Source organism: Anomaloglossus baeobatrachus, chromosome 3 (assembly GCF_048569485.1).
Source record: "Anomaloglossus baeobatrachus isolate aAnoBae1 chromosome 3, aAnoBae1.hap1, whole genome shotgun sequence".
Lineage (NCBI taxonomy): Eukaryota > Metazoa > Chordata > Amphibia > Anura > Aromobatidae > Anomaloglossus > Anomaloglossus baeobatrachus.
Window position 1 is genome coordinate 38,820,809 of NC_134355.1, and position 24,742 is coordinate 38,845,550.

General features: G+C 48.8%; 1 protein-coding gene across 1 annotated transcript in view; it reads right to left on the reverse strand.

Moving 5' to 3' along the window:
* Positions 1–24,742, reverse strand: part of KCTD3 (potassium channel tetramerization domain containing 3) — a 148,338-nt gene that overhangs the window by 70,471 nt on the left and 53,125 nt on the right. Inside the window, exon 8 of the mRNA XM_075339133.1 lies at positions 23,782–23,872. Coding sequence (XP_075195248.1) covers positions 23,782–23,872 — 91 coding nt within the window. The remainder of the gene's footprint in view (positions 1–23,781; positions 23,873–24,742) is intronic.

A 24,742-nucleotide genomic window follows, 5' to 3' on the forward strand; every position in this document is an offset into this window, starting at 1 on the left:
GATAACATCTGCGATGTGGTCACAGCAAAATCTACATCCTACATACTTTTGCAATGTACATGTATCTCTGTGATTGGCGCCCGATACCACCCTTCTCTGTGTGCAATTATAATATTAGACAACTCCCTCAACCCAAAGATAGTTGGTACGCGAGTGGATGTTCATCAGTATTTTGCACATGTGCTGCCTCCACCTTTGTATTGGGGGCCTGCTGCAACCCGTGGTGCATTAGTATTAGGTTTTTGGTAGTCATCGTAACACTGTAACCACACAAAATACTGCGAGATCTAGGAGTCGATAGATAAACCTAAAGCCTAGCACCAAGATGAACCCCGCAAGGGGCATAGGGTGTACACCAAAAGGGGACTCTGAGAAGGAAAGACTGAAATGGAAATGAGAAGACAGACCCATGACCCTCAATAATAAACGGTGTTGCAAGCCAAAATCTGGCTCCGGACTCTGTTTCTTCAGATGCGATCCGAAATTATCGTGTAGCTGGACTAAAGAAGGGGTAGAGAATTTTTCCATGTTAGAAAACGTCCCAAAGTCCTTCACATTTGAACAGTATTTGGAAGGCTGATAAGGGAGACTGGAAGGAGAAGAACATCACCACAACCATGGTTTAAAAACCCACTGACGTAATAATTGTGAAAAAAAAGAGAAATCCATGGAAAAATATCTGAAAGCTATGTGAGGCCCCAGGGGCATCTGTATGGAGGAACGTGGTAAACTTTACCCAAATGTGGGATACATTCTGTATGACTGGAACAACGTCCTTGATGCCCCCAAAGCTGAAAAGCATATTTGGGAGAGAAAAGGACCACGCACAACTGTACTTTCCTGATCTAGTCGGTAAAACTGTATTCCTAGAATGTTTATTATGGAAAAAAATGCAGAAGACTTCGACTTACTGGAAGATGAAGGACACTTACCAAAAGGGAGCAAATTGAGATATTTATCTGGACGTAAAAGAGATCACCCAAAAGAAGCAACAGTAAGGGTACCGTCACACTTTAGCGATGCAGCAGCGATCCCACCAGCGATCTGACCTGGTCAGGATCGCTGCTGCGTCGCTACATTGGTCGCTGGTGAGCTGTCAAACAGGCAGATCTCACCAGCGACCAGCCCCCAGCCAGCAGCGACGTGCAAGCGACGCTGCGCTTGCACGGAGCCGGCGTCTGGAAGCTGCAGACACTGGTAACTAAGGTAAACATCGGGTATGGTTACCCGATGTTTACCTTAGTTACCAGCGCACACCGCTTAGTGTGTGCAGGGAGCAGGAGCCGGCACTGGCAGCGTGAGAGCTGCGGAGGCTGGTAACGAAGGTAAATATCGGGTAACCACCTTGGTTACCCGATGTTTACCTTGGTTACAGCTTACCGCAGGCTGTCAGATGCCGGCTCCTGCTCCCTGCAGATTCAGGATTGTTGCTCTCTCACTGTCAAACACAGCGATGTGTGCTTATCAGCGGGAGAGCAACAATAAAAAAACGAACCAGGGCTGTGTGTAATGAGCAGCGATCTCACAGCAGGGGCCAGATCGCTGCTCAGTGTCACACACAGCGAGATCGCTAATGAGGTCACAAAAAACGTGACTCAGCAGCGATCTCAGTAGCGATCTCGCTGTGTGTGAAGCACCCCTAAGATGGTTCTGAGATCCTATCTTGATAGAACCTCTGTTGATTTCAACAGTTTTTGATTTGATCCGGGGAAGACTCCTTCAGAGACAGAAGAGTTAACAAACCATGGAAGAAAAAGCAAAAAGTAGCTGTCACCGTCCTCTCAATGATGCAGAGGAAGCAGAGATCCAGCATGGTAGTCAATGAGGTCCTGAGAAGTTATGAGGAGCCAAGGAACTGACTAAGAGGCGCTTGGAGGGACCACAGCACTGTAACAAGGCAAGAAGACAGTGTGGGAAACCAAAAGAGGTGGAGGAGGATGCCGTATGACCCTAATCCTTTAATCAGAAAGAGCTTAATTATTTCACCTCTGTTGGACAAATGGCTGGATTGTCGAAGAGGAACAATATTTCCTACAGAATGTATGTGCATTGGTTCCTCATAAGTTCTCAGCAGCGCAGTGACTACCATGCTGTTTCTCTGGTTCCTCTGCATTATTACTGCATTATTACTAGCCCTAGGGCTCGTGGTTCATGCGTGAGCCGATTACAGGCTCTGCTCTTGTTGTGTGTGACACAACCCAGCAAGTTGAACACATATCTTGAACAAATATCTATGCATGTTCATCAGATAAGACCCTATTTGCGCTGTCCTGTCTCATTGTTTTCTACAGTCCTGTCAATGATACTCAAAGGAACCCCCAAAAAATATAAGACTAACAAGGGGAGCCTGGCTTATGGCCAGTATAGTCAATCTCTGACCCCCAGGATTGATGCCTGCTATGGAGGCAACAATGAAAACAATAGGGAAGAAGCAATGGAGTGCGTTCAAGAGAATCTAGTCTATGGACAAGCCAAAAAGGATAAGGGAATCCATGGGATCACGCTGACACTGGAGAAAAAAAATCCGATTTTTTTCAGAAAACCATAAATGCAGTCATGAATGATTTACATACTGGGGGGTCCTCGTGTGTATAGGAGACAATGGAGGACATACAGTATATGTAAAAAAAGAGGGAGCAGAAAGGTTGAGATACATGCTTCAAACCTCGAATAAGGAGAACCTGCCATGGAGGAAAACAAAAACGCAGAGGTGGGAATATTGAGGACGCTCGTAGAATCTGACCTAGACATCCAGGACTCTAACATAACAAAGCATAAGAATTGAACCGGCCATCCCAACGCAAGGCTTCATCGGGAAAACATATGTTGTTGGTCGTGCCAAAACAATGAAGAGGTTGTGAAGAAGGGTAGAGGATTGGGATTTATTAAAAAGAGAGACCCCCAGAAGGTCACCCGAAAGGAAGAATATGTAGTGACAATGACAAGATGTAGCTGTAGCGAGTCTGTTGCCCATGTTCGGTAGAATAAAGGAAAGAGCCATACTAAGGTCAGAATCTGGAGGATCCTCTGCCCGCAAAAAAGGCTGGAACATGGATATTTGGACTGCTAGAGGGCATCTTTAAGTGAATAGGTGTCGCCCAAAGGATTGCCATCAGCTGGTGGTAGAGAAATGGCTCAGCCGGTAGCCAAACACATCATGCCAAGAAGGTCTGACTTACTGTCGGGAGTGGTAAGAGTACCATTGGTTTTACCCTGAGCGCTGCAGAGATCCAGGAGCTGGACTGACTCACCTAAACATTTGTAATTTTCAGGGTCGGCCTCCTGTTGGCGGCAGCCTACACCTATGGTTCCTATGTCCCCCAATGAAACAACAAAAAAAATGGCAGCTTTTATTTATGTGATAGATTTTTAATTATATGTATTTTTCAGTAAGTGGCTCTTAATTTTAGTGTAGGGACACGAAAGACTAAGAGGACCCTTGACTTGAAATGCGAGTATTTTGCCCAAAATATCGGCCAATACCTCATTCATAAATTATATCTGTATAGTCCATTTTTCACTTTTTTTGAGGGTGTAGCCGGGCTCTGTAGTGTTGGTTGAGTAAATTGGGTTGTCTGTTTTTGTACGGTGCACTTATATAGCGCTGGTCTAATAGTATAGGTGTCGTTAACAGGCTGTAAGCCAGAAACTGCATCTCATGTATCCGCATGACTGGTGCCCTATACCATACTTATCTGTTGGCCATTATAATACTGGGCAGCCGCTCCATCCATGAATGGTCGGTGTGCGAGTAGTTTATCAGTATTTTGCCCTTGTGTTGCCCCCTGCAGTGTATTTGTATTGTGATCTGATATTGGTATATGGCTGCTTTTTTTCTGTGATGTTTTTAGAATTTTATGTCATTTTTGGTAAATATCTATAACGTGTAGCCACAGAGTTCGGAAGGATACTTAAAAGCCCCATAACACGCAACGATATATCGTGTGATCGCACCCGCCCCCGTCGTTTGTGCGTCACGGGCAATTCGTTGCCTGTGGCGCACAATGTCGTTAACCCCGTCACACGCACATACCTCCCGGGTGACGTCGCTGTGGGCGGCGAACATCCTCTTCCTGAAGGGGGAGGGACGTTCGGCGTCACAGCGACGTCACACAGCGGCCGCCCAATAGAAGCGGAGGGAGATGAGTGGGACGTAACATCCCGGCCACCTCCTTCCTTCCTCGTTGCCGGCGGGACGCAAGTAAGCCGTGTTCGTCGTTCCCGGGGTGTCACACGTAGTGATGTGTGCTGCCGCAGGAACGACGAACCACCGGCGCACAGAAGGAGGAACGGCATTATGAAAATGAACGACGTGTCAACGAGCAACAATAAGGTGAGTATTTTTGCTTGTTAACAGTCGTTCGGAGGCGTCATACTCTACGACATCTCTAACTATGCCAGATGTGTGTCACGAATTCCATGACCCCGACAACATATCGTTAGATATATCGTAGCGTGTGACGAGGCCTTTAGACCAACAGCCACCTTGTTCTGGGGTGATTATTAAACATTTATTGGTATCTACGTGCACAAGAGGCAGCTAGTCCCTAAATTATTAAAGTGGTTTTCCGGGAAGAGCCAATGTTTTTGTAGTTCCCCTATTGCACTGTCGACTGGCGAGTCCTGATAGTGTGTAATATGGTCACTGTCAGGATTCCCCTCTGCTGTCAGCTTAAAGTGGTGATCACGTGACTGCTACTCTGTGATTTGCATACTTTCATCAATTAGATTCTCATCAGAGTCTCTGAACAAAACAACAAGATAAGGAAAAAAGAGAATTTTGTTTACTTACCGTAAATTCTTTTTCTTGTAGTTCCGACATGGGAGACCCAGACCATGGGTGTATAGCTAGCGCCTCCGGAGGACACACAAAGCACTACACTCAAACGTGTAGCTCCTCCCTCCGGGCTATATACACCCCCTGGATGACAATCTACCCAGTTCAGTGCAAAAGCTGAAGGAGGACATCCACCCATAAGTAGAGATAGAGTAAAACTCGGCAAAACCAGAACTCTGTCTACTAACAACAGCCGTGAAACACACGGAACAAAAAACTGCCAACAGGCAACAGGGAGGGAGCTGGGTCTCCCATGTCGGAACTACAAGAAAAAGAATTTACGGTAAGTAAACAAAATTCTCTTTTTCTTTATCGTTCCTTATGGGAGACCCAGACCATGGGACGTTCCAAAGCAGTACATGGGTGGGAAAGAAACTAAACTGAGAAGTAGGCAAAACCTAACTTCACAAATGGGCGACAGCCGCCTGAAGGATGCATCTGCCCAAGCTCGCATCTGCCGAAGCATGAGCATGCACTTGGTAGTGCTTAGAAAAAGTGTGCAGACAGGACCAAGTGGCAGCCTGACACACCTGCTGAGCCGTAGCCTAGTGCCTGAAAGCCCAGGAGGCACCGACAGCTCTAGTCGAGTGCGCCTTAATCCCCGGCGGGGGAGGCACCTGAGAACACTGGTAGGCATCGGCGATAGCCGACCTAACCCAACGAGCCAGGGTCAGTTTAGATGCCGAGAGGCCCTTGCGCTGACCCGTGGTTAGCACAAAAAGTGAGGTGCTCCGCCGAAAAACGGCGGTGCGAGACACATAGATTCGGAGCGCCCGCACCAAATCCAAGGTGTGCAACGCCTTCTCAAAGCGATGCACAGGGGCCGGACAAAGAGAGGGCAATGAAATGTCCTGGTTAAGGTGGAAGGAAGACACCACCTTAGGGAGAAAGTCCGGAGTCGGACGCAGAACCACCTTGTCTTGGTGAAACACCAAAAAGGGGGATTCCGAAGAAAGCGCAGCCAAATCAGAAACTCTCCTGAGAGAAGTTATGGCTACTAGAAAAACAACTTTCTGTGAAAGTCTAGACAAAGGAACCTCCCTGAGAGGCTCAAAAGGGGATTTCTGTAAGGCCGTGAGGACCAGATTAAGGTCCCAGGGATCCAAGGGCCGTCGGTAAGGAGGGATGATGTGAGATGCGCCCTGCATGAAGGTGCGCACCTGAGCCAGTCGGGCGATACGCCGCTGGAACAATACCGACAAAGCCGACACCTGTCCCTTAAGGGAATTGAGGGACAGACCCAACTGTAGACCTGACTGTAGAAAAGACAGGATGGTCGGCAAGGCGAACGGCCAAGGAGCATGACCGGAAGAGCGACACCAGGATAGGAAAATTCTCCAAGTCCTGTGGTATATCTTAGCCGAGGAAGACTTCTGAGCTTGAGTCATGGTGGAGATGACCTCAGAGGGAATGCCTGAAGCCGTCAGGATCCAGGACTCAAGAGCCACGCCGTCAATCTGAGAGCCGCAGAATTCTGGCGGAAGAACGGACCTTGAGAGAGAAGGTCTGGGCGGTCCGGGAGATGCCACGGCACCTCTACGGACAGGCGGAGCAGGTCTGGGTACCAGGCTCGCCTGGGCCAGTCCGGAGCAATGAGTATGACTCGACGGCCCTCCATTCGGATCTTGCGCAGAACCCTGGGCAGGAGCGCTAGAGGGGGAAACACATAGGCCAGACTGAACTGAGACCAATCCTGAACCAGTGCGTCTGCTGCGAAGGCTTGAGGATCGTGTGAGCGAGCCACGTAAACCGGAACCTTGTTGTTGTGCCGGGAAGCCATTAGATCTACTTCCGGAGTGCCCCACTTGTGGCAGATTGATCTGAACACTGACGGATGCAGGGCCCACTCGCCGCCGTCCACGGTTTGACGGCTGAGATAATCGGCCTCCCAGTTTTCCACGCCTGGGATGTGGACTGCGGATATGGTGGACTTGGAGTCCTCCGTCCACTGGAGGATTCGTTGAACCTCCAACATCGCCAGACGGCTGTGAGTTCCGCCCTGGTGATTGATGTAGGCAACCGCTGTCGCGTTGTCCGACTGAACCCGAATGTGCTTGCCCGCCAATAGGTGGTGAAAGTCTAGGAGAGCTAGAAACACAGCTCTGATTTCCAGCACATTGATCGGGAGGGCTGATTCGGACGGAGTCCAAGTGCCCTGTGCTCGGTGATGGAGAAATACCGCTCCCCAGCCGGAGAGACTGGCATCCGTGGTGAGGATCACCCAGGATGGAGTCAGGAAGGAACGTCCCTGTGAAAGGGAGAGGGGCTGAAGCCACCACTGAAGGGAGTTCCTGGCCTGTGATGACAGAGCCACCAGCCTGTCCAAAGAAGAGATCCGCTTGTCCCAACAGCGGAGAATGTCCAGCTGCAAGGGACGCAGATGGAACTGGGCAAAGGGAACCGCTTCCATGGACGCCACCATCTGACCCAGCACCTGCATGAGGTGTCTGATGGAATGACGGCGGTGCCTCAGCAGAGAGCGCACCGCCACACGAAGGGACTGCTGTTTGACTAAGGGCAACTTGACAAGTGCCGGCAGAGTCTCGAATTGCATCCCTAGGTACAAAAGTACCTGGGTCGGGGTCAGAGTCGACTTGGGGAGGTTGACAAGCCACCCGAACTGAATTAGCGTGGTGACAGTGAGAGAGACACTTCGCTGGCAGTCTACACTGGATGAGGCCTTGACTAGAAGGTCGTCCAGGTAAGGAATCACTGCCAATCCCTGGAGGTGCAGGACCGCAACCACTGCTGCCATGACCTTGGTGAACACTCGAGGGGCCGTGGCTAAGCCAAAGGGAAGAGCCACGAACTGGAAATGTTCCTCTCCGATTGCAAAGCGTAGCCAGCGCTGGTGTGAGACCGCAATAGGCACATGCAGATAGGCATCTCTGATGTCGATGGATGCCAGAAAATCTCCCTGGGTCATTGAGGCAATGACCGATCTCAGAGATTCCATGCGAAAATGCCGCACCTGAACATGCTTGTTGAGAAGCTTGAGATCCAGGATGGGTCGGGAGGAACCGTCCTTTTTGGGGACTAGAAAGAGGTTTGAGTAGAAACCCCTGAACCGTTCCCGAGCGGGGACCGGAACAATTACACCGTTGGCCTGCAGGGATGCCACGGCCTGAGAGAAGGCGGCGGCTTTGGAGCAGGGGGGGGTGGACAGAAAAAATCTGTTTGGCGGGCTGGAAGAAAAAGGTATCCTGTAGCCGTGGGTGATGATATCCCGCACCCACTGATCGGAGACGTGTTGCAACCACACGTCGCCAAAGTGGGAGAGCCTGCCACCGACCAAGGACTTTGCTGGCGCGGCCAGATAGTCACGAGGAGGCTGCCTTGGTGGCAGCGGCTCCTCCGGTCTTTTGAGGACGCGGCTTTGCGCGCCAGTTGGGTTTACGATCCTTGGCTGCGGTAGTGGACGAGGCCGAGGGCTTAGAGGATGACCAGTTAGAGGAACGAAAGGAACGAAACCTCGATTGGTTCCTGCCCTGGGCAGGTTTCTTGGCTTTAGCTTGTGGCAAGGAAGTACTCTTCCCGCCAGTAGCTTCCTTAATTATGTCATCAAGCTGTTCCCCAAACAGCCGGGACCCAGTAAAAGGGAGACTCGCAAGGCACTTCTTAGAGGAAGCGTCCGCTTTCCACTCTCGAAGCCACAAGATCCTGCGGATCGCGAGGGAGTTAGCGGAGGCCACTGCCGTGCGGTGAGAAGCCTCCAGGATGGCAGACATGGCGTAGGATGCAAAAGCCGAAGCTTGAGAAGTTAAGGCATCCATCTCAGGAATAGAGTCCCTGGAGAGGGAATGAATCTCCGCTAGAGAGGCAGAGATAGCCTTAAGAGCCCACACTGCCGCAAAAGACGGGGAGAACGAGGCCCCTGCCGCCTCAAATACAGACTTGGCCAGAAGGTCAACCTGGCGGTCAGTGGGGTCCTTAAGAGAAGTGCCGTCAGCCACAGCAACGACTGTGCGGGCTGAGATTCTGGACACCGGAGGGTCTACCTTTGGGGACTGGGCCCAGTCCTTAACCACTTCCGGAGGAAAAGGGAAACGGTCATCTGAACTACGTTTCGGAAAACGTTTGTCAGGACAGGCCCTGGGCTTGTTAACAGTGGTCTGGAAGCTGGAGTGGTTAAAAAACATACTCCTAGGCTTCTTAGGAGAGGTAAACTGGTGTACCTCTACCAGAGAGGGTTGTTCCTCTGACTCATGTGGGTTGAGGTTCAGTACGGAGTTAATGGACGCAATCAAGTCACTAACATCCGCATCACCCTCAGACAAGTCAATGGGGTACATAGAGGCAGCGTCTGAGCCCACAGCAAACGAATCTTCCTCGCCCTGCACCTCGGCCTGTGAATCAGAGCCGTGGGACGAGGAAGGAGAAGGGTCCGTGCGTCTCCGTTTAGGGGGACGAGGTCCTAGGACATGCTCTGAGGGCTCTGCAGACGGAGCCGCAGAGACACCCTGAGAGGGAGGCTGATGCATAGACAGCAGCGTCCGGGACAGCTGCCCCATGGAATCGGCAAACGACTTGGCAAGAGCTTGTGAAAAGGATGCTACCCAAGCCGGGGGTTCCACCGTGGCCGGAGCAGCCGGAGGGACCCCTGAGGAGGCTCCAGGCTGAGACACAACCATATTAGCACAGGCATCACAATGTGGGTATGTGCTTGGCTCTGGCAGAATGAGCTTGCACGCAGTGCATATAGCATACATGTTTGCAGCCTTGCTCCTAGTAACAGACATGCTGCTGTGGAGGAAGTTCTGCAGCCAAAACACACTCCTGTAGAAAGCCTGAGAGTGTAATAAAAGTCCACAACCAGAGGTTGTGGCTTACCAGCCCTGCTCTCTGTGTGTCCTCCGGATTTCACCGCTCCCCTTGAAGTGTCAGCCTTCCAGATAGTAGGCAGCAGCATCCAGCGCTTCCCAGTGTAAGAAAACGCTGAGAAAATGGCGCTGGGAGAAGGAGGGGGGGCGAGTATAAGCCCAGGAGCGGGAAAAACAGAGGGCAGAGAGACACAGGGAGGTAGACAGGGGAGGGGACATCTCCCTAGAGAGGAGTGCCCTCCCCTCTGCTAGCCGGGCGGTGGGCGCTGTATGCAAAACATGCAGAAGAAGCCAAAAACGAAACTAGGCCCAAAATGAAGCCGGGGCCTAGATTTTAAAGTGCGGCCGACGAGCAGGCACAGTCGGCGCGGTTCTCATGGGAAATTCCCAGAACCGGCCGAAATTAACAGTAACGCTAAAGCACATACTGTCCCCCTATAAAAGTACCCGGGACCCCTGAAAAAACGTCTCAATACTTAGCTTTGAGACGCAGGGCCATGTCCCTGAGTGGGGGTTAACGCTCCTTCCAGCAGGGACCAGACAGGGCTGCGGATGGAGACCGGTCTTCTGCAAGCAGAGAGGACCGTGATGGCTCCCACTTCAAACAGAGCCTCGACAGAGGATGCGAAGGAGCTCGGCATGTGAAGGCTCCAGCCTTATTGAAATCAACCTTAACAGCACCCCGCAGAGTGGAGCGTGAAGGGACATGCCGGGAGTCCAGACTGGACCCGCTTTTCTTCCAAATCTTTAAAAATTAAAATAAAAATGAAAAAAATATCAGGAAAAGAAAATGTGTGTGATCCTCCTGGAACACAAAGCGTTGAACTGGGTAGATTGTCATCCAGGGGGTGTATATAGCCCGGAGGGAGGAGCTACACGTTTGAGTGCAGTGCTTTGTGTGTCCTCCGGAGGCGCTAGCTATACACCCATGGTCTGGGTCTCCCATAAGGAACGATAAAGAAAGTGAAAATTGTTGTGGTGACCGCAAAAGAGCAAAATCACAGATGAGCAATCAAGTGACGACCACTCGATCTGGCAACAGAATCCTGTCAGTGTGAATCCTGACAGTGAGCTTATTACCTTCTGTCAAGATTTGCAAATCTGCATAAATGTAAGTTTAGCTAGGTAAACCCCTTTAACTCTACTTGGTGGATGCCATAATTCCCTCTACGCACATTTTCTGCCTATCGTTGTAACTTTTTGTCTTGGTACTTTTCTAAAAGCAACACTCCAGCATTTTTTTTTCAGCGCTGGAGTGGCACTTTAAATGTAAGTCCCCTGCCCCCTGTTCTGATACTTACCCTCTGGCAGCTTCATCCTTTTTCAGTGCCTCTTCTGTCACCCGGTGCCATCATCTTGAGCCCGCAACGTCTGACTGTCCGGTAGTCAGAGGTTACGTCACAAGTGCTCAATTCAAGTCTATGGGGGCCAGAATGAGGCTCTCCTAGATGTGTACTGGGTTGTGACTGCCAGGGTGCTCAATGAAATACTGGAGCTGCCGGCAGGTCAGAATTCAGTGGAGACCGACCAGAGCAATGGCGATAGAAGATGAAGGCGGCAGGTGAGTATAAGATAGGAAGAGGTGACTTATAATTAAAGCACCACTCAAGGTGAAGTAGTGCTGCAAAAAAATAAAAAGTTGTTAATGCTTTCTTAATAAACATGGTGCTCCTTATTTCACCTGGTTTTGGTTTAAAGCAAAGTCTCTTGATAAATGCTCCTTAGAACGCCGTATACAAAGTAGATTGTGCATTGTGACCCAATTACGGGAGTGTTTTGATCCTGGCAAGCAATTCTTAAGCACCATAAGATCTCGGTCACATAATTTCATAGGAACTGTAATTTACGGTCCGTATTTTGGGCGCCTTTACCACCGACTGCTGCTCTCCGGTCCAAAATCATGTTCCTCTGACGTCGTTAGGTCATGTTAGGTTAGGAATTGCAGAAGTAACACGGACCATGACATACGTCCGATATTTGGTTGTGTGAATTAGGCTAAACTTTCACTTACGACACCCTATGAGACATCAAAGACCCGACAATCATTTAATATTACATTTCCTTTACAGGTCTCAACTGTGCGAGGATCCCGCAATCTAATATATAAAGCTGAGTATGTATGTATGCATGTATGTATGTATATGTGTGTGTGTATGTACACAACAGTTCAAAAGTTTAGGGTCACTTAGATATTTCCTTATTTTTTAAAGAAAAGCACATTTTTTTCAATAAATATAACATTAAATTAAACAAAAATCCACTCTACTTTGTTAATGTGGTAAATGACTATTCTAGCTTCAAATGTCTGGTTTTGAGTGCAATATCTACATAGGTGTATAGAGGCCCATTTCCAACAACCACCACTCCAGTGTTCTAATGGTACATTGTGTTTGCTAACTGTGTTGTTAGAAGGCTAATGGATGTTTAGAAATTCCTTGAAAACCCTTATGCAAGTATGTTAGAACAGCTGAAAACAGGTTTGCTGATTAGATAAGCTATAAAACTGACCTTCCTTTGAGCTAGTTGAGAATCTGGAGCATTATATTTGTTGGTTCTATTAAACTCTCAAAATGGCCAGAAAAAGAGAACTTTCATGTGAAACTCAACAGTCTATTCGTGTTCTTAGAAATTAAGGATATTCCATGTGAGAAATTGCCAAGAAACTGAAGATTTCCTACAACGGTGTGTACTTCTCCCTTCAGAGGAGAGCACAAACAGGCTCTAACCAGAGTAGAAAGAGAAGTGGGAGGCCGCGCTGCACAACTGAGCAACAAGACAAGTACATTAGAGGCTCTAGTTTGAGAAATCAACGCCTCACAGGTCCTCAACTGGCAGCTTCATTAAATAGTACCCGTAAATCGCAAGTGTCACCGTCTACAGTGAAGAGGCGACTCCGGGATGCTGGCCTTCAGGGCAGAGTGGAAAAGAAAAAGCCATATCTGAGACTAGCGAATAAAAGGAAAATATTAATATGGGCAAAAGAACACAGACATTGGACAGAGGAAGATTGGAAAAAAGTGTTATGGACGGATGAATCGAAGTTTGAGGTGTTTGGATCACACAGAAGAACATTTGTGAGATGCAGAACTACTGAAAAGATGCTGGAAGAGTGCCTAACGCCATCTGTCAAGCATGGTGGAGGTAATGTGATGGTCTAGGGTTGCTTTGGGGCTGAGTGAGAAAGTGAGAAATTTGTACAATGTAAAAGGGATTTTGAATAAGGAAGGCTATCACTCCATTTTGCAACGCCATGCCATACCCTGTGGACAGCGCTTGATTGGAGCCAATTTCATCCTACAACAGGACAATGACCCAAAGCCACCTCCAAATTATGCATGAACTATTTAGGGAAAAAGCCGGCAGCTGGTATTCTATCTGTAATGGAGTAGCCAGCCCAGTCACCAGACCTCAACCCTATAGAGCTGTGGTGGGAGCAGCTTGCCGTATGGTGCAAAAAGTGCCCATCAAGCCAATCCAACTTGTAAGAGGGGGAAAGCATGGGGTGAAATATCTCCAGATTACCGCCGCAAATTAACAGCTAGAATGCCAAAGCTCTGCAAAGCTGGAGTTGCTGCAAAGGAGCATTCTGTGCCGAAAGCAAAGTGTGAAGGAGAAATGTATTATTTCAAGTAAAAATTATTATTTCTAACCTCATCAATGTCTGGATGATATTTTCTATTCATTATGTAACTCATTTGATAAATAAAAGTATGATTTTTCATGGAAAAGTGTGTGTGTGTGTGTGTGTGTGTGTGTGTGTGTGTGTGTGTGTGTACAGTATGTCCGCTAAAGGAATCCTCCCCTTTACATTTACAAACACAAAATTGTGCACAGCCGCCTCATGTGACTCAGGAACATCAAAGACTATGTTTTGAGGGGAAAATTTAACCCCAGGCTTTACAGTTATTCGCCAAAACATCTGCTTACATTAAAGTCAATGGAGCTGGGAGCTACAGGTCATTAATAAGAGATGTGATTAATTGCTATTGTCAACAAAGGACATTCTTAGTATAAGAAGCTTATGTGTGAGGTAATAGGATATTGGTGGAGATACAAATAGAGACACAGAGAGAGAAACAGAGACACAGAGAAACAGAGATAGAAAGACAGACAGGGAGAGACAAAGATGGATCGAGAGAGAAAAACAGACAGAAAATCAGATAGATAGACAGAAGCAGAGAGACAAAGAGAAAGACAGAAAAAGAGAGACAGAAATAGAAAGCGAAAGACAGAGAGAAAGAGACAGGCGACGCGAGGCAGACAAGCGACGCGAGGCAGACAGGCGACGCGAGGCGGACAGGCGACGCGAGGCGGACAGGCGACGCGAGGCGGACAGGCGACGCGAGGCGGACAGGCGACGCGAGGCGGACAGCCGACGCGAGGGGGACAGCCGACGCGAGGGGGACAGCCGACGCGAGGGGGACAGCCGACGCGAGGGGGACAGCCGACGCGAGGGGGACAGCCGACGCGAGGGGGACAGCCGACGCGAGGGGGACAGACAGACAAAAGGGAGAGAGAGTGAGAGAGTGTTAGAGAGGCAGAGAGACAGTCACTATCCCGGGCAATGCTGGGTACTACAGCTAGTATTTGATATAAGGTATTTGTCGGCAGTAGGAGACTGAACAAGAGCGACTACTTTGTTCTGATACAAAATACAAAAAGTGTCTGATGTTATTTTTCATCTGGATCGATACGTTTTTAGATTTCTTTCAGGACTCTGGACATGTTGTTCTTTAGCCACAAATCACAAGTGTCGCCATTTTTTCTCCCTTTCTGTCAAGAATAAGGGGAGACATAGAGAAAGTAAAAAACAAAACCTGGAGATGCCGCATTAGCCCGATGCTGTGGCCGCTGACATTAATAAAAGTTTTGTCAGGTGGCAAGTTTTCTATTTTTCTTGGAGTCACCATGAGGGTGCCTGAGTGTGACTGAAACAATTTGAGACCGCGAGCGTGGCCGGACAGGTAATCCATTAGAAAAGCGTTAGAGCAAGATTTTTGACAAATTTCAATAAACCCCTCGCTGTGTTCACTCTATCACAGTTAGGAATACGCGGGGAGCGCGGCCGCTGGTCAAAGAGACGCTAAAATCACCAATTCCAGACTTATTAGAATGTTTTTGGTCAGTAATGTTTCTGAAATATAGGGCAGCGGGGGCTTCACCCCTTCCACATGTAAAACTCCATACAGAGAAAATTAAGAGACCAAACGACTAAATTGACAGAAAGGAAAAATGTCCTTCGTCCTTGAGACCAAAGTAAAGCCATTTTTTTTTCTTTTGCAGCAGGCACTTTAGACAACAACTGGTGAGAAATGCAGATGTGCAGCGGCACAAGAAAAAAAACAGTATGGTGCCAAAGAAGGGAATTTTGTTTACTTACCGTAAATTCTTTTTCTTCTAGCTCTAATTGGGAGACCCAGACAACTGGGTGTATAGGCTATGCCTCCGGAGGCCGCACAAAGTATTACACTCAAAAGTGTTAAGCCCCTCCCCTTCTGCCTATACACCCCCGTGCTCCCACGGGCTCCTCAGTTTTGGTGCAAAAGCAAGAAGGAGGAAAAAGAATTATAAACTGGTTTAAAGTAACTTCAATCCGAAGGAATATCGGAGAACTGAAACCATTCAACATGAACAACATGTGTACACAAAAAAACAGGGGCGGGTGCTGGGTCTCCCAATTAGAGCTAGAAGAAAAGGAATTTACGGTAAGTAAACAAAATTCCCTTCTTCTTTGTCGCTCTATTGGGAGACCCAGACAATTGGGACGTCTAAAAGCAGTCCCTGGGTGGGTAAAATAATACCTCGTAAGAGAGCCGTAAAACGGCCTCTTCCTACAGGTGGGCAACCGCCGCCTGAAGGACTTGTCTACCTAGGCTGGCATCCGCCGAAGCATAGGTATGCACCTGATAGTGCTTCGTGAAAGTGTGCAGGCTCGACCAGGTAGCCGCCTGACACACCTGCTGAGCCGTAGCCTGGTGCCTCAAAGCCCAGGACGCGCCCACGGCTCTGGTAGAATGGGCCTTCAGCCCTGAGGGAACCGGAAGCCCAGCCGAACGGTAAGCTTCGATAATTGGCTCCTTGATCCACCGAGCCAGGGTTGATTTGGAAGCCTGTGACCCTTTACGCTGGCCAGCGACAAGGACAAAGAGTGCATCCGAGCGGCGCAGGGGCGCCGTACGAGAAATGTAGAGTCTGAGTGCTCTCACCAGATCTAACAAGTGCAAATCCTTTTCACATTGGTGAACTGGATGAGGACAAAAAGAAGGTAAGGAGATATCCTGATTGAGATGAAAGGGGGATACCACCTTAGGGAGAAATTCCGGAACCGGACGCAGAACCACCTTGTCCTGGTGAAACACCAGGAAAGGGGCTTTGCATGACAGCGCTGCTAGCTCAGACACTCTCCGAAGTGAAGTGACTGCTACTAGAAAAACCACTTTCTGCGAAAGGCGTGAGAGAGAAATATCCCGCATTGGCTCGAATGGTGGTTTCTGAAGAACCGTCAGCACCCTGTTCAGATCCCAGGGTTCTAACGGCCGCTTGTAAGGAGGGACGATGTGACAAACCCCCTGCAGGAACGTGCGTACCTGTGGAAGTCTGGCTAGGCGCTTCTGGAAAAACACAGAGAGCGCCGAGACTTGTCCCTTAAGGGAGCCGAGCGACAAACCCTTTTCCAGTCCAGATTGAAGGAAGGACAGAAAAGTGTGCAAAGCAAAAGGCCAGGGAGAAATACCCTGAGCAGAGCACCACGACAGGAAAATTTTCCACGTCCTGTGGTAGATCTTGGCGGACGTTGGTTTCCTAGCTTGTCTCATAGTGGCAATGACGTCTTGAGATAACCCTGAAGACGCTAGGATCCAGGACTCAATGGCCACACAGTCAGGTTGAGGGCCGCAGAATTCAGATGGAAAAACGGTCCTTGAGATAGCAAGTCTGGTCGGTCTGGTAGTGCCCACGGTTGGCCGACCGTGAGATGCCACAGATCCGGGTACCACGACCGCCTCGGCCAGTCTGGAGCGACGAGGATGACGCGGCGGCAGTCGGCCCTGATCTTGCGTAACACTCTGGGCAACAGTGCCAGCGGAGGAAACACATAAGGGAGCTGAAACTGCGACCAATCCTGAACTAAGGCGTCTGCCGCCAGAGCTCTGGGATCTTGAGACCGTGCCATGAACGCTGGTACCTTGTTGTTGTGCCGGGACGCCATGAGATCGACGTCCGGCACCCCCCAGCGGCAACAGATCTCCTGAAACACGTCCGGGTGAAGGGACCATTCCCCTGCGTCCATGCCCTGGCGACTGAGATAATCTGCTTCCCAGTTTTCCACGCCTGGAATGTGAACTGCGGAGATGGTGGAGGCCGTGGCTTCCACCCACAGTAGAATCCGCCGGACTTCCTGGAAGGCTTGCCGACTGCGTGTGCCGCCTTGGTGGTTGATGTATGCCACCGCTGTGGAATTGTCTGACTGAATTCTGATCTGCTTGCCTTCCAGCCACTGCTGGAACGCTTTCAGGGCAAGATACACTGCCCGTATTTCCAGAACATTGATCTGAAGCGAGGACTCTTGCTGGGTCCACGTACCCGGAGCCCTGTGGTGGAGAAAAACCGCTCCCCACCCTGACAGACTCGCGTCCGTCGTGACCACCTCCCAGGATGGGGGTAGGAAGGATTTCCCTTTCGATAATGAAGTGGGAAGAAGCCACCACCGAAGGGAAGCTTTGGTCGCCTGCGAGAGGGAGACGTTCCTGTCGAGGGACGTCGGCTTCCTGTCCCATTTGCGAAGGATGTCCCATTGAAGAGGACGCAGGTGAAACTGCGCGAAAGGAACTGCCTCCATTGCTGCCACCATCTTCCCCAGGAAGTGCATGAGGCGTCTCAAGGTGTGTGACCGACCTTGAAGGAGAGATTGTACCCCTGTCTGTAGTGACCGCTGCTTGATCAGCGGAAGCTTCACTATCGCTGAGAGGGTATGAAACTCCATGCCAAGGTATGTCAGCGATTGGGCCGGTGTCAGATTTGACTTTGGAAAATTGATGATCCACCCAAAACTCTGGAGAGTCTCCAGGGTAGCGTCGAGGCTGTGTTGGCATGCCTCTAGAGAGGGTGCCTTGATCAACAGATCGTCCAAGTACGGGATCACCGAGTGACCCTGAGAGTGGAGGACCGCTACTACAGTAGCCATAACCTTGGTGAAAACCCGTGGGGCTGTTGCCAGGCCGAACGGCAGTGCCACGAACTGCAGGTGTTCGTTCCCTATGGCGAAGCGCAAGAAGCGCTGGTGCTCTGGAGCAATCGGTACGTGGAGATAAGCATCCTTGATATCGATCGATGCAAGGAAATCTCCCTGGGACATTGAGGCGATGACGGAGCGGAGGGATTCCATCCGGAACCGCCTGGTCTTTACGTGTTTGTTGAGAAGTTTCAGGTCCAGGACAGGTCGAAAAGACCTGTCCTTCTTTGGGACCACAAACAAGTTGGAGTAAAAACCGTGGCCCTGTTGCTGAAGAGGAACAGGGACCACCACTCCTTCAGCCTTCAGAATGCCCAGCGCCTGCAGAAGAGCCTCGGCTCGCTCGGGAGGCGGGGATGACCTGAAGAATCGAGTCGGGGGACGAGAGGTGAACTCTATCTTGTAACCGTGAGACAGAATGTCTCTCACCCAACGGTCTTTTACCCGTGGCAGCCAGGTGTCGCAAAAGCGGGAGAGCCTGCCACCGACCGAGGATGCGGAGTGAGGATGCCGAAAGTCATGAGGAAGCCGCTTTGGTAGCGGCACCTCCGGTGGTCTGTTTAGGACGTGACTTAGACCGCCATGCATCAGAGTTCCTTTGATCTTTCTGAGGCCTTTTGGACGAGGAGAATTGGGACCTGCCCGCGCCCCGAAAGGACCGAAACCTCGACTGCCCCTTCCTCTGTTGGGGTATGTTCGGTTTGGGCTGGGGTAAGGATGTATCCTTTCCCTTGGATTGTTTGATGATTTCATCTAAACGCTCGCCAAACAATCGTTCGCCCGAAATTGGCAAACTGGTTAAGCGCTTTTTGGAAACAGAATCTGCCTTCCATTCCCGTAGCCACAAGGCCCTGCGGAGTACCACCGAATTGGCGGCTGCAACCGCCGTACGGCTCGCAGAGTCCAGGATAGCATTAATAGCGTAAGACGCAAATGCCGACGTCTGAGTGGTTATGGACGCCACCTGTGGCGCGGACGTGCGTGTGGCTGCGTCAATTTGCGCTTGACCTGCTGAGATAGCTTGTAGCGCCCATACGGCTGCGAATGCTGGGGCAAAAGAAGCGCCGATAGCTTCATAGATGGATTTCAACCAGAGCTCCATCTGCCTGTCAGTGGCATCTTTGAGTGAAGCCCCATCTTCCACTGCAAGTATGGATCTAGCTGCCAGTCTGGAGATTGGAGGATCCACCTTGGGACACTGAGTCCAACCCATGACCACGTCAGGGGGAAAGGGATAACGTGTATCCTTAAGGCGCTTAGAAAAACGCTTATCTGGACAAGCATGGTGATTCTGGACTGCCTCTCTGAAATCAGAGTGGTCCAGAAACATACTCTGTGTACGCTTGGGAAACCTGAAACGGAATTTCTCCTGCTGGGAAGCCGACTCCTCCGCCGGAGGAGCTGAGGGAGAAATATCCAACATACGATTGATGGACGCAATAAGGTCGTTCACTATGGCGTCCCCGTCCGGAGTATCAAGATTGAGAGCGGCCTCAGGATCAGAATCCTGATCAGCTACTTCCGCGTCATCGACCAGCGATTCCCCTCGCTGAGACCCTGAACAATATGATGATGTCGAGGGAAAATCTAAGCGAGCTCGCTTAGTCGGTCTGGGGCTGGGGTCTGTGTCAGAACCCTCAGCTTGGAATCCATGAGATACCCCGGGAGGGCATTGTTGGTCCAGCTGAGGTGGGCCCGGGAACAAAGAATCAACAGAGTCCCTGTGCTGAGATACCGGCCTGGACTGCAAGGCTTCTAGTATCTTAGCCATAGTCTCAGAGAGTTTTGCAAACTCCGTCCCTGTCACCTGAACAGTGTTAGCAGGTGGCTCCCCCTGGGCCCCCCCTAGCAGAGTCTCTGGCTGAGCAAGTGCCACAGGGGCCGAACAGTGCAGACAATGAGGGTCAGTGGAACCTGCCGGTAGCGGGGTCGTACATGCGGCGCAGGCAACATAATAAGCCTGTGTTTTGGCACCCCTGCCTTTCGTGGGCGCCATGCTGTTATCTTCCCTGAGCAACACAATAGGGTATATAGCCAGAAATCAACTGTGCACTATACAGTGTAAAATAAACATATAATGTTACACTACTGCACAATGGGGCTAGCACCACAGGTGCTGCTTACCACCCGCTTAAAGCGGTTGTGAGGCCACCAGAGTCCCTGCCTGGGTCTCCCAGATTTTGTCCCCCTCTGCAGCGTCCGAGGAGCTGACAGGAATGCGTCCTGAGGAGAGGAGGGAGCCGTGGGCGTGACCCAGAAAGAGCGGGAACTGGTGCCTGCACTGTGCACGGTGAGGGGAGTGGAGTATGCAAAGCATGCTCCAGCCCTCAGTGCTGCTCGTTCTATGCAGCGTCCCGCCCTTCCCCTGCCTGTCAGGGCTATGGGCGGGAGGAAAGGAAACTAGGCCGCAAAAAGCCGGGGACTCTAGTAATAAACGCGGCCGCCGTAAAAGCGCGGCCGGCGTGGAAGTCCCCGGCGCACTACAAGTCCCAGCCGCGCCGCAGTATTTCCAAGGCAGCGGCGGTCAATGCGGCAGTCCCTATACATAAACACACTCAGCAACGCTGAGTGTGTAATGGCACATATTAACCCGGTCAGCTCCGCGGTCCCCGGTGCACTAGCACACCCAGCAAAGCTGGAGTGTTGCTGTGCGCGGTCCCCACGGGGACACAGAGTACCTCCAAGTAGCAGGGCCATGTCCCTGAACGATACCCGGCTCCTATCCAGCAGGCTCCACAGGAGTTGTGGATGAAGCACGGTCTCAGTGCCTGAAGACCGATAGGATCCCACTTCCACCAGAACCCTGAGGGGGATGGGGAAGGAAAACAGCATGTGGGCTCCAGCCTCCGTACCCGCAATGGATACCTCAACCTTAACAACACCGCCGACAGACAAGAGTGGGGTGAGAAGGGAGCATGCTGGGGGCCCTATATGGGCCCACTTTTCTTCCATCCGACATGGTCAGCAGCTGCTGCTGACCAATCTGTGGAGCTGTGCGTGCGTGTCTGACCTCCTTCGCACAAAGCAAAAAACTGAGGAGCCCGTGGGAGCACGGGGGTGTATAGGCAGAAGGGGAGGGGCTTAACACTTTTGAGTGTAATACTTTGTGCGGCCTCCGGAGGCATAGCCTATACACCCAATTGTCTGGGTCTCCCAATAGAGCGACAAAGAAATTAGGCCATGTGACTGCAAAAGCAGTGCTGGAATTGGTGTATACGAGGGGCTGCTGATAAATCTTTGGTTTTACCTAGAAAGAAACTAAATAGGATGATGAAACTTTCCATTTATTCCACATCCTCTCCACTGATGATACGTCTTACATCGGTATTCCAAGTTCTGTAAGCCTAGCAAGAAGGATTTTGGGTTGTGTCTCAAACCAGGCATCCGTAGCAGCCATGGCATCAGAAATGGTGTGAAATTTGGTCCCTTGAGGTGTTTCTTCAGGTTTGGAAACAGATCATACTCGGAGGGAGCTAGATCTGGTGAATAAGGTGGGTGGTCAACCAGCTGGAAGCCCAACTCTGCCAGTTTTGCCGTGGTTGCTTGTGCAGTGTGAGCGGAGGCGTGGTCTTGAAGGAACAAGATTCCTTTGGACAGCTTGCCGCACCTTTTGGCCTTCAGAGCTGCCTTCAATTGGTTCAAAAGTTCAATATAATACCTTGCACTAATGGTGGAACTCCTTTGAAGGTAGTCCACTAGCAGCATGCTCTCCCTATCCCAGAACACAGACGCCATCACCTTAGTGGCTGATTTTTGCACCCTGAACTTCTTTGGATAAGGAGAACCACTCTTTTGACTGCTCCTTGTTTTCAGGGTCATGCAAATAAATCCAGGTCTCATCCACAGTGACCGGTCGATCCAAGAAGTTCTTATCAGTCCGGAAACACTGACAAATGGACCGGGAAGTTTTCACTCACATACTATAATCTGTTGTCAAACATTTGGGGACTCAGTTTGCAGATCGCTTCCTCGTGTCCAAATGTTCACGGATGACACAAACACGTTCACGGGAAATCCCCATGATGTCTGCTATTGCTTTAGCTGAAATTCGTGGATTCTCCGGTATGAGGTTGTGCACAGCATCGACAATCTCCGGAACAACCACCACTCTCGGTCATCCAGGACGTTCCTCATCATTGGTGCTGAAGTGGCCCGTTTTATATTTGGCAACCCAGTTCTTAACTGTGGAATACGAAGGGCATTGATCCCCCAATGTCTGCGCATATCACCATGTATGTCCTTCACGGACTTTCCTTGCAGAAACAAGAATTTTATCGCTCCTCTGCTCTCAGTTGCTGTGAATATCGCATTAGACTCTGCCATTTTTTTTCCAGCGTGCGTAGAACACTGTTGCCATAAGCAACAAACACAAAATTTTGAAAACATATATTAGACACATAGGGTTTTCATGTGATGTAACATTCGTTACCATAGAAACAAAAAGATCACAAAGCCAAAGACTTATCAACAGCCCCTTGTTTAGTCCAGATGATCCCTTAAGCCCAACTTCAGACGACACTGAACTCATCGGACTATTCAAATCAGAAAATTGTGGACGTGACTGGCTCCATGGCTCGTCCTGATGTGTCTCTCCGCCAACACTCCCGACGTGTCTCTTAGCCAACACTACCGATGTGTCTCTCCGCTGACACTCCTGATGCGTCTCCACCGCTGCTCCTGATGTGTCTCTGCCTTTACTAGCATTGGCTGCGCCAATCAGTGAGCTCACTACCTTTAAAGGCAGCATGCTGTCCACACTTTTTCCTTGGCTGAGCCACTGATTGGCTGTTGAAGTAACGTCAGTGCTGCAACCAATCCCAGACATCTGAAGCAGCGGAATAGACTGGCCGGATGCTGGGGCCCCTGTGGGCGTGCTAACATGGTAATGAATGTGCAGCGTCAGAGGATGGTCGCGCTCACCTCTCCGCTGCCATCGCATCCGAGTCCTGGATTTCGGCTCCGTGCATATGATCCCGGACTTTGGCTCATGTGCACTATGAAGCCGGGTGTACGAGTCCTAGCTTCAAACCCATGTAGTGCGCATGACCAAAAATTCGGAATGTCCGGGAAGTCATGAGCCGAAATCGAGGACTGGGGCACGATGGCAGCAGAGGTAAGCGCCAACATGTCCCTGATGCTGCGCAATCATTAGCATTTTAGAACGCCCACAGGGGCATATTAACATGCTAAAAGGGCCGACTAGCCAGGGGAAATATCGCACTTGCGACTAGTCTCATTAACAAACAATAAAAGATCTTTACAAATATTTTTTTTTTTTTGTGTATACAGGGAAGGTTAGGCAGGGATTAGAGATTTACACCCAGAACTGCTCATGGGTCTGGGTGCGTATTGCACCTGACAAGTTCCCTTTAAGGTACCAGTGCGTTAAGATTTTGCCTGTAACTTGCAGCACTGTTAGGTCAGGGTACGAGAAACAAAAATGAAAACTACCACTAAAGTATTCTAGGGCGTGTAACTTTTCCAGCTTTGTAATATCGTAAAGCCGCACAAACTTCCAGCCTCTGGTACGGAGGCTCATCACTCTGCCGGATTGCTCCCCGTCTGTAGGGAACGACATTATTAACTGGACAAGTACATATACCTCTATCTCACTACAGACAGATTTTAAAGTAATGACTTCTTTACAATCTAATATAAAAAGTGCAGCAGTTGAACAGATGATCCTGCTCACGTTTTTATGTTCATGGTGATCGCAGTCATACGAGCTAATTTCAGAAGAGAAATGGTTTTCGAGCGCCTCGCTCGGAGCTCGGTGCACTCTGGGAAAACCAATCAGAGGGGGCTGACGAGAAGGAGAAAAAAAAAATAATAAAAAATAAAAAAAATAAAATAAAATGCATGGAAGAAAATGCATGTCGATGAATAATTCATACCTGTAGCAAACCACAAAATGAGCGTAGGCAGCGACAATCCAGTTGTGATGACCGGCTACTATTAGCACTTTCCGGGGATCCACCGGGAATCCTGCAAAAGTCAAATGAAAATACATAAAAATATGTATGTATGTATGTATGTATGTATGTATGTATGTATGTATGTATATATATGTATGTGTGTGTGTGTGTGTGTGTGTGTGTGTGTGTGTATACATACATATATATACACACACACACACACACACACACACATTATTTATTTAAAAAAAATATATATATTTTTTATTTTCTTTTTAAATAAATATATACATACATACATACACATTATATATATATATATATATATATATATATATATATATATATATATATATATATATATATATATATATATATATATATATATATATATATATAGAGAGAGAGAGAGAGAGAGAGAGATATATATATAGATAGATATATATATGAAAATAAATTATAATAAATATTAAAGTATTATATATATATGAAATATATAATATTTTATATATATATGCATATATATATAAAATACTCATTATATATTTCATATTTTATATATATATATATATATATAATTTAATATATTATATATGTGTATGTATGTATATATTATTTATTTAAAAAGAAAATAACAAATATATATATATTTTTTTTAAATAAATATAAAAATAAAATATATATATATATATATATATATATATATATATATATATATATATATATATATATATATATATATATATATATATATATATATATATATATATATATATATATATATATATATATATATATATATATATATATATATATATATATTATATATATAAACATATTATACGAGAAGGCTGTAACAGCCTGCCGTGACCACGTGGGCCCGCTCATTACATATGCACGACCATCCTCCCGCCCATCATCTCTCAGCGAAACCGGCGCT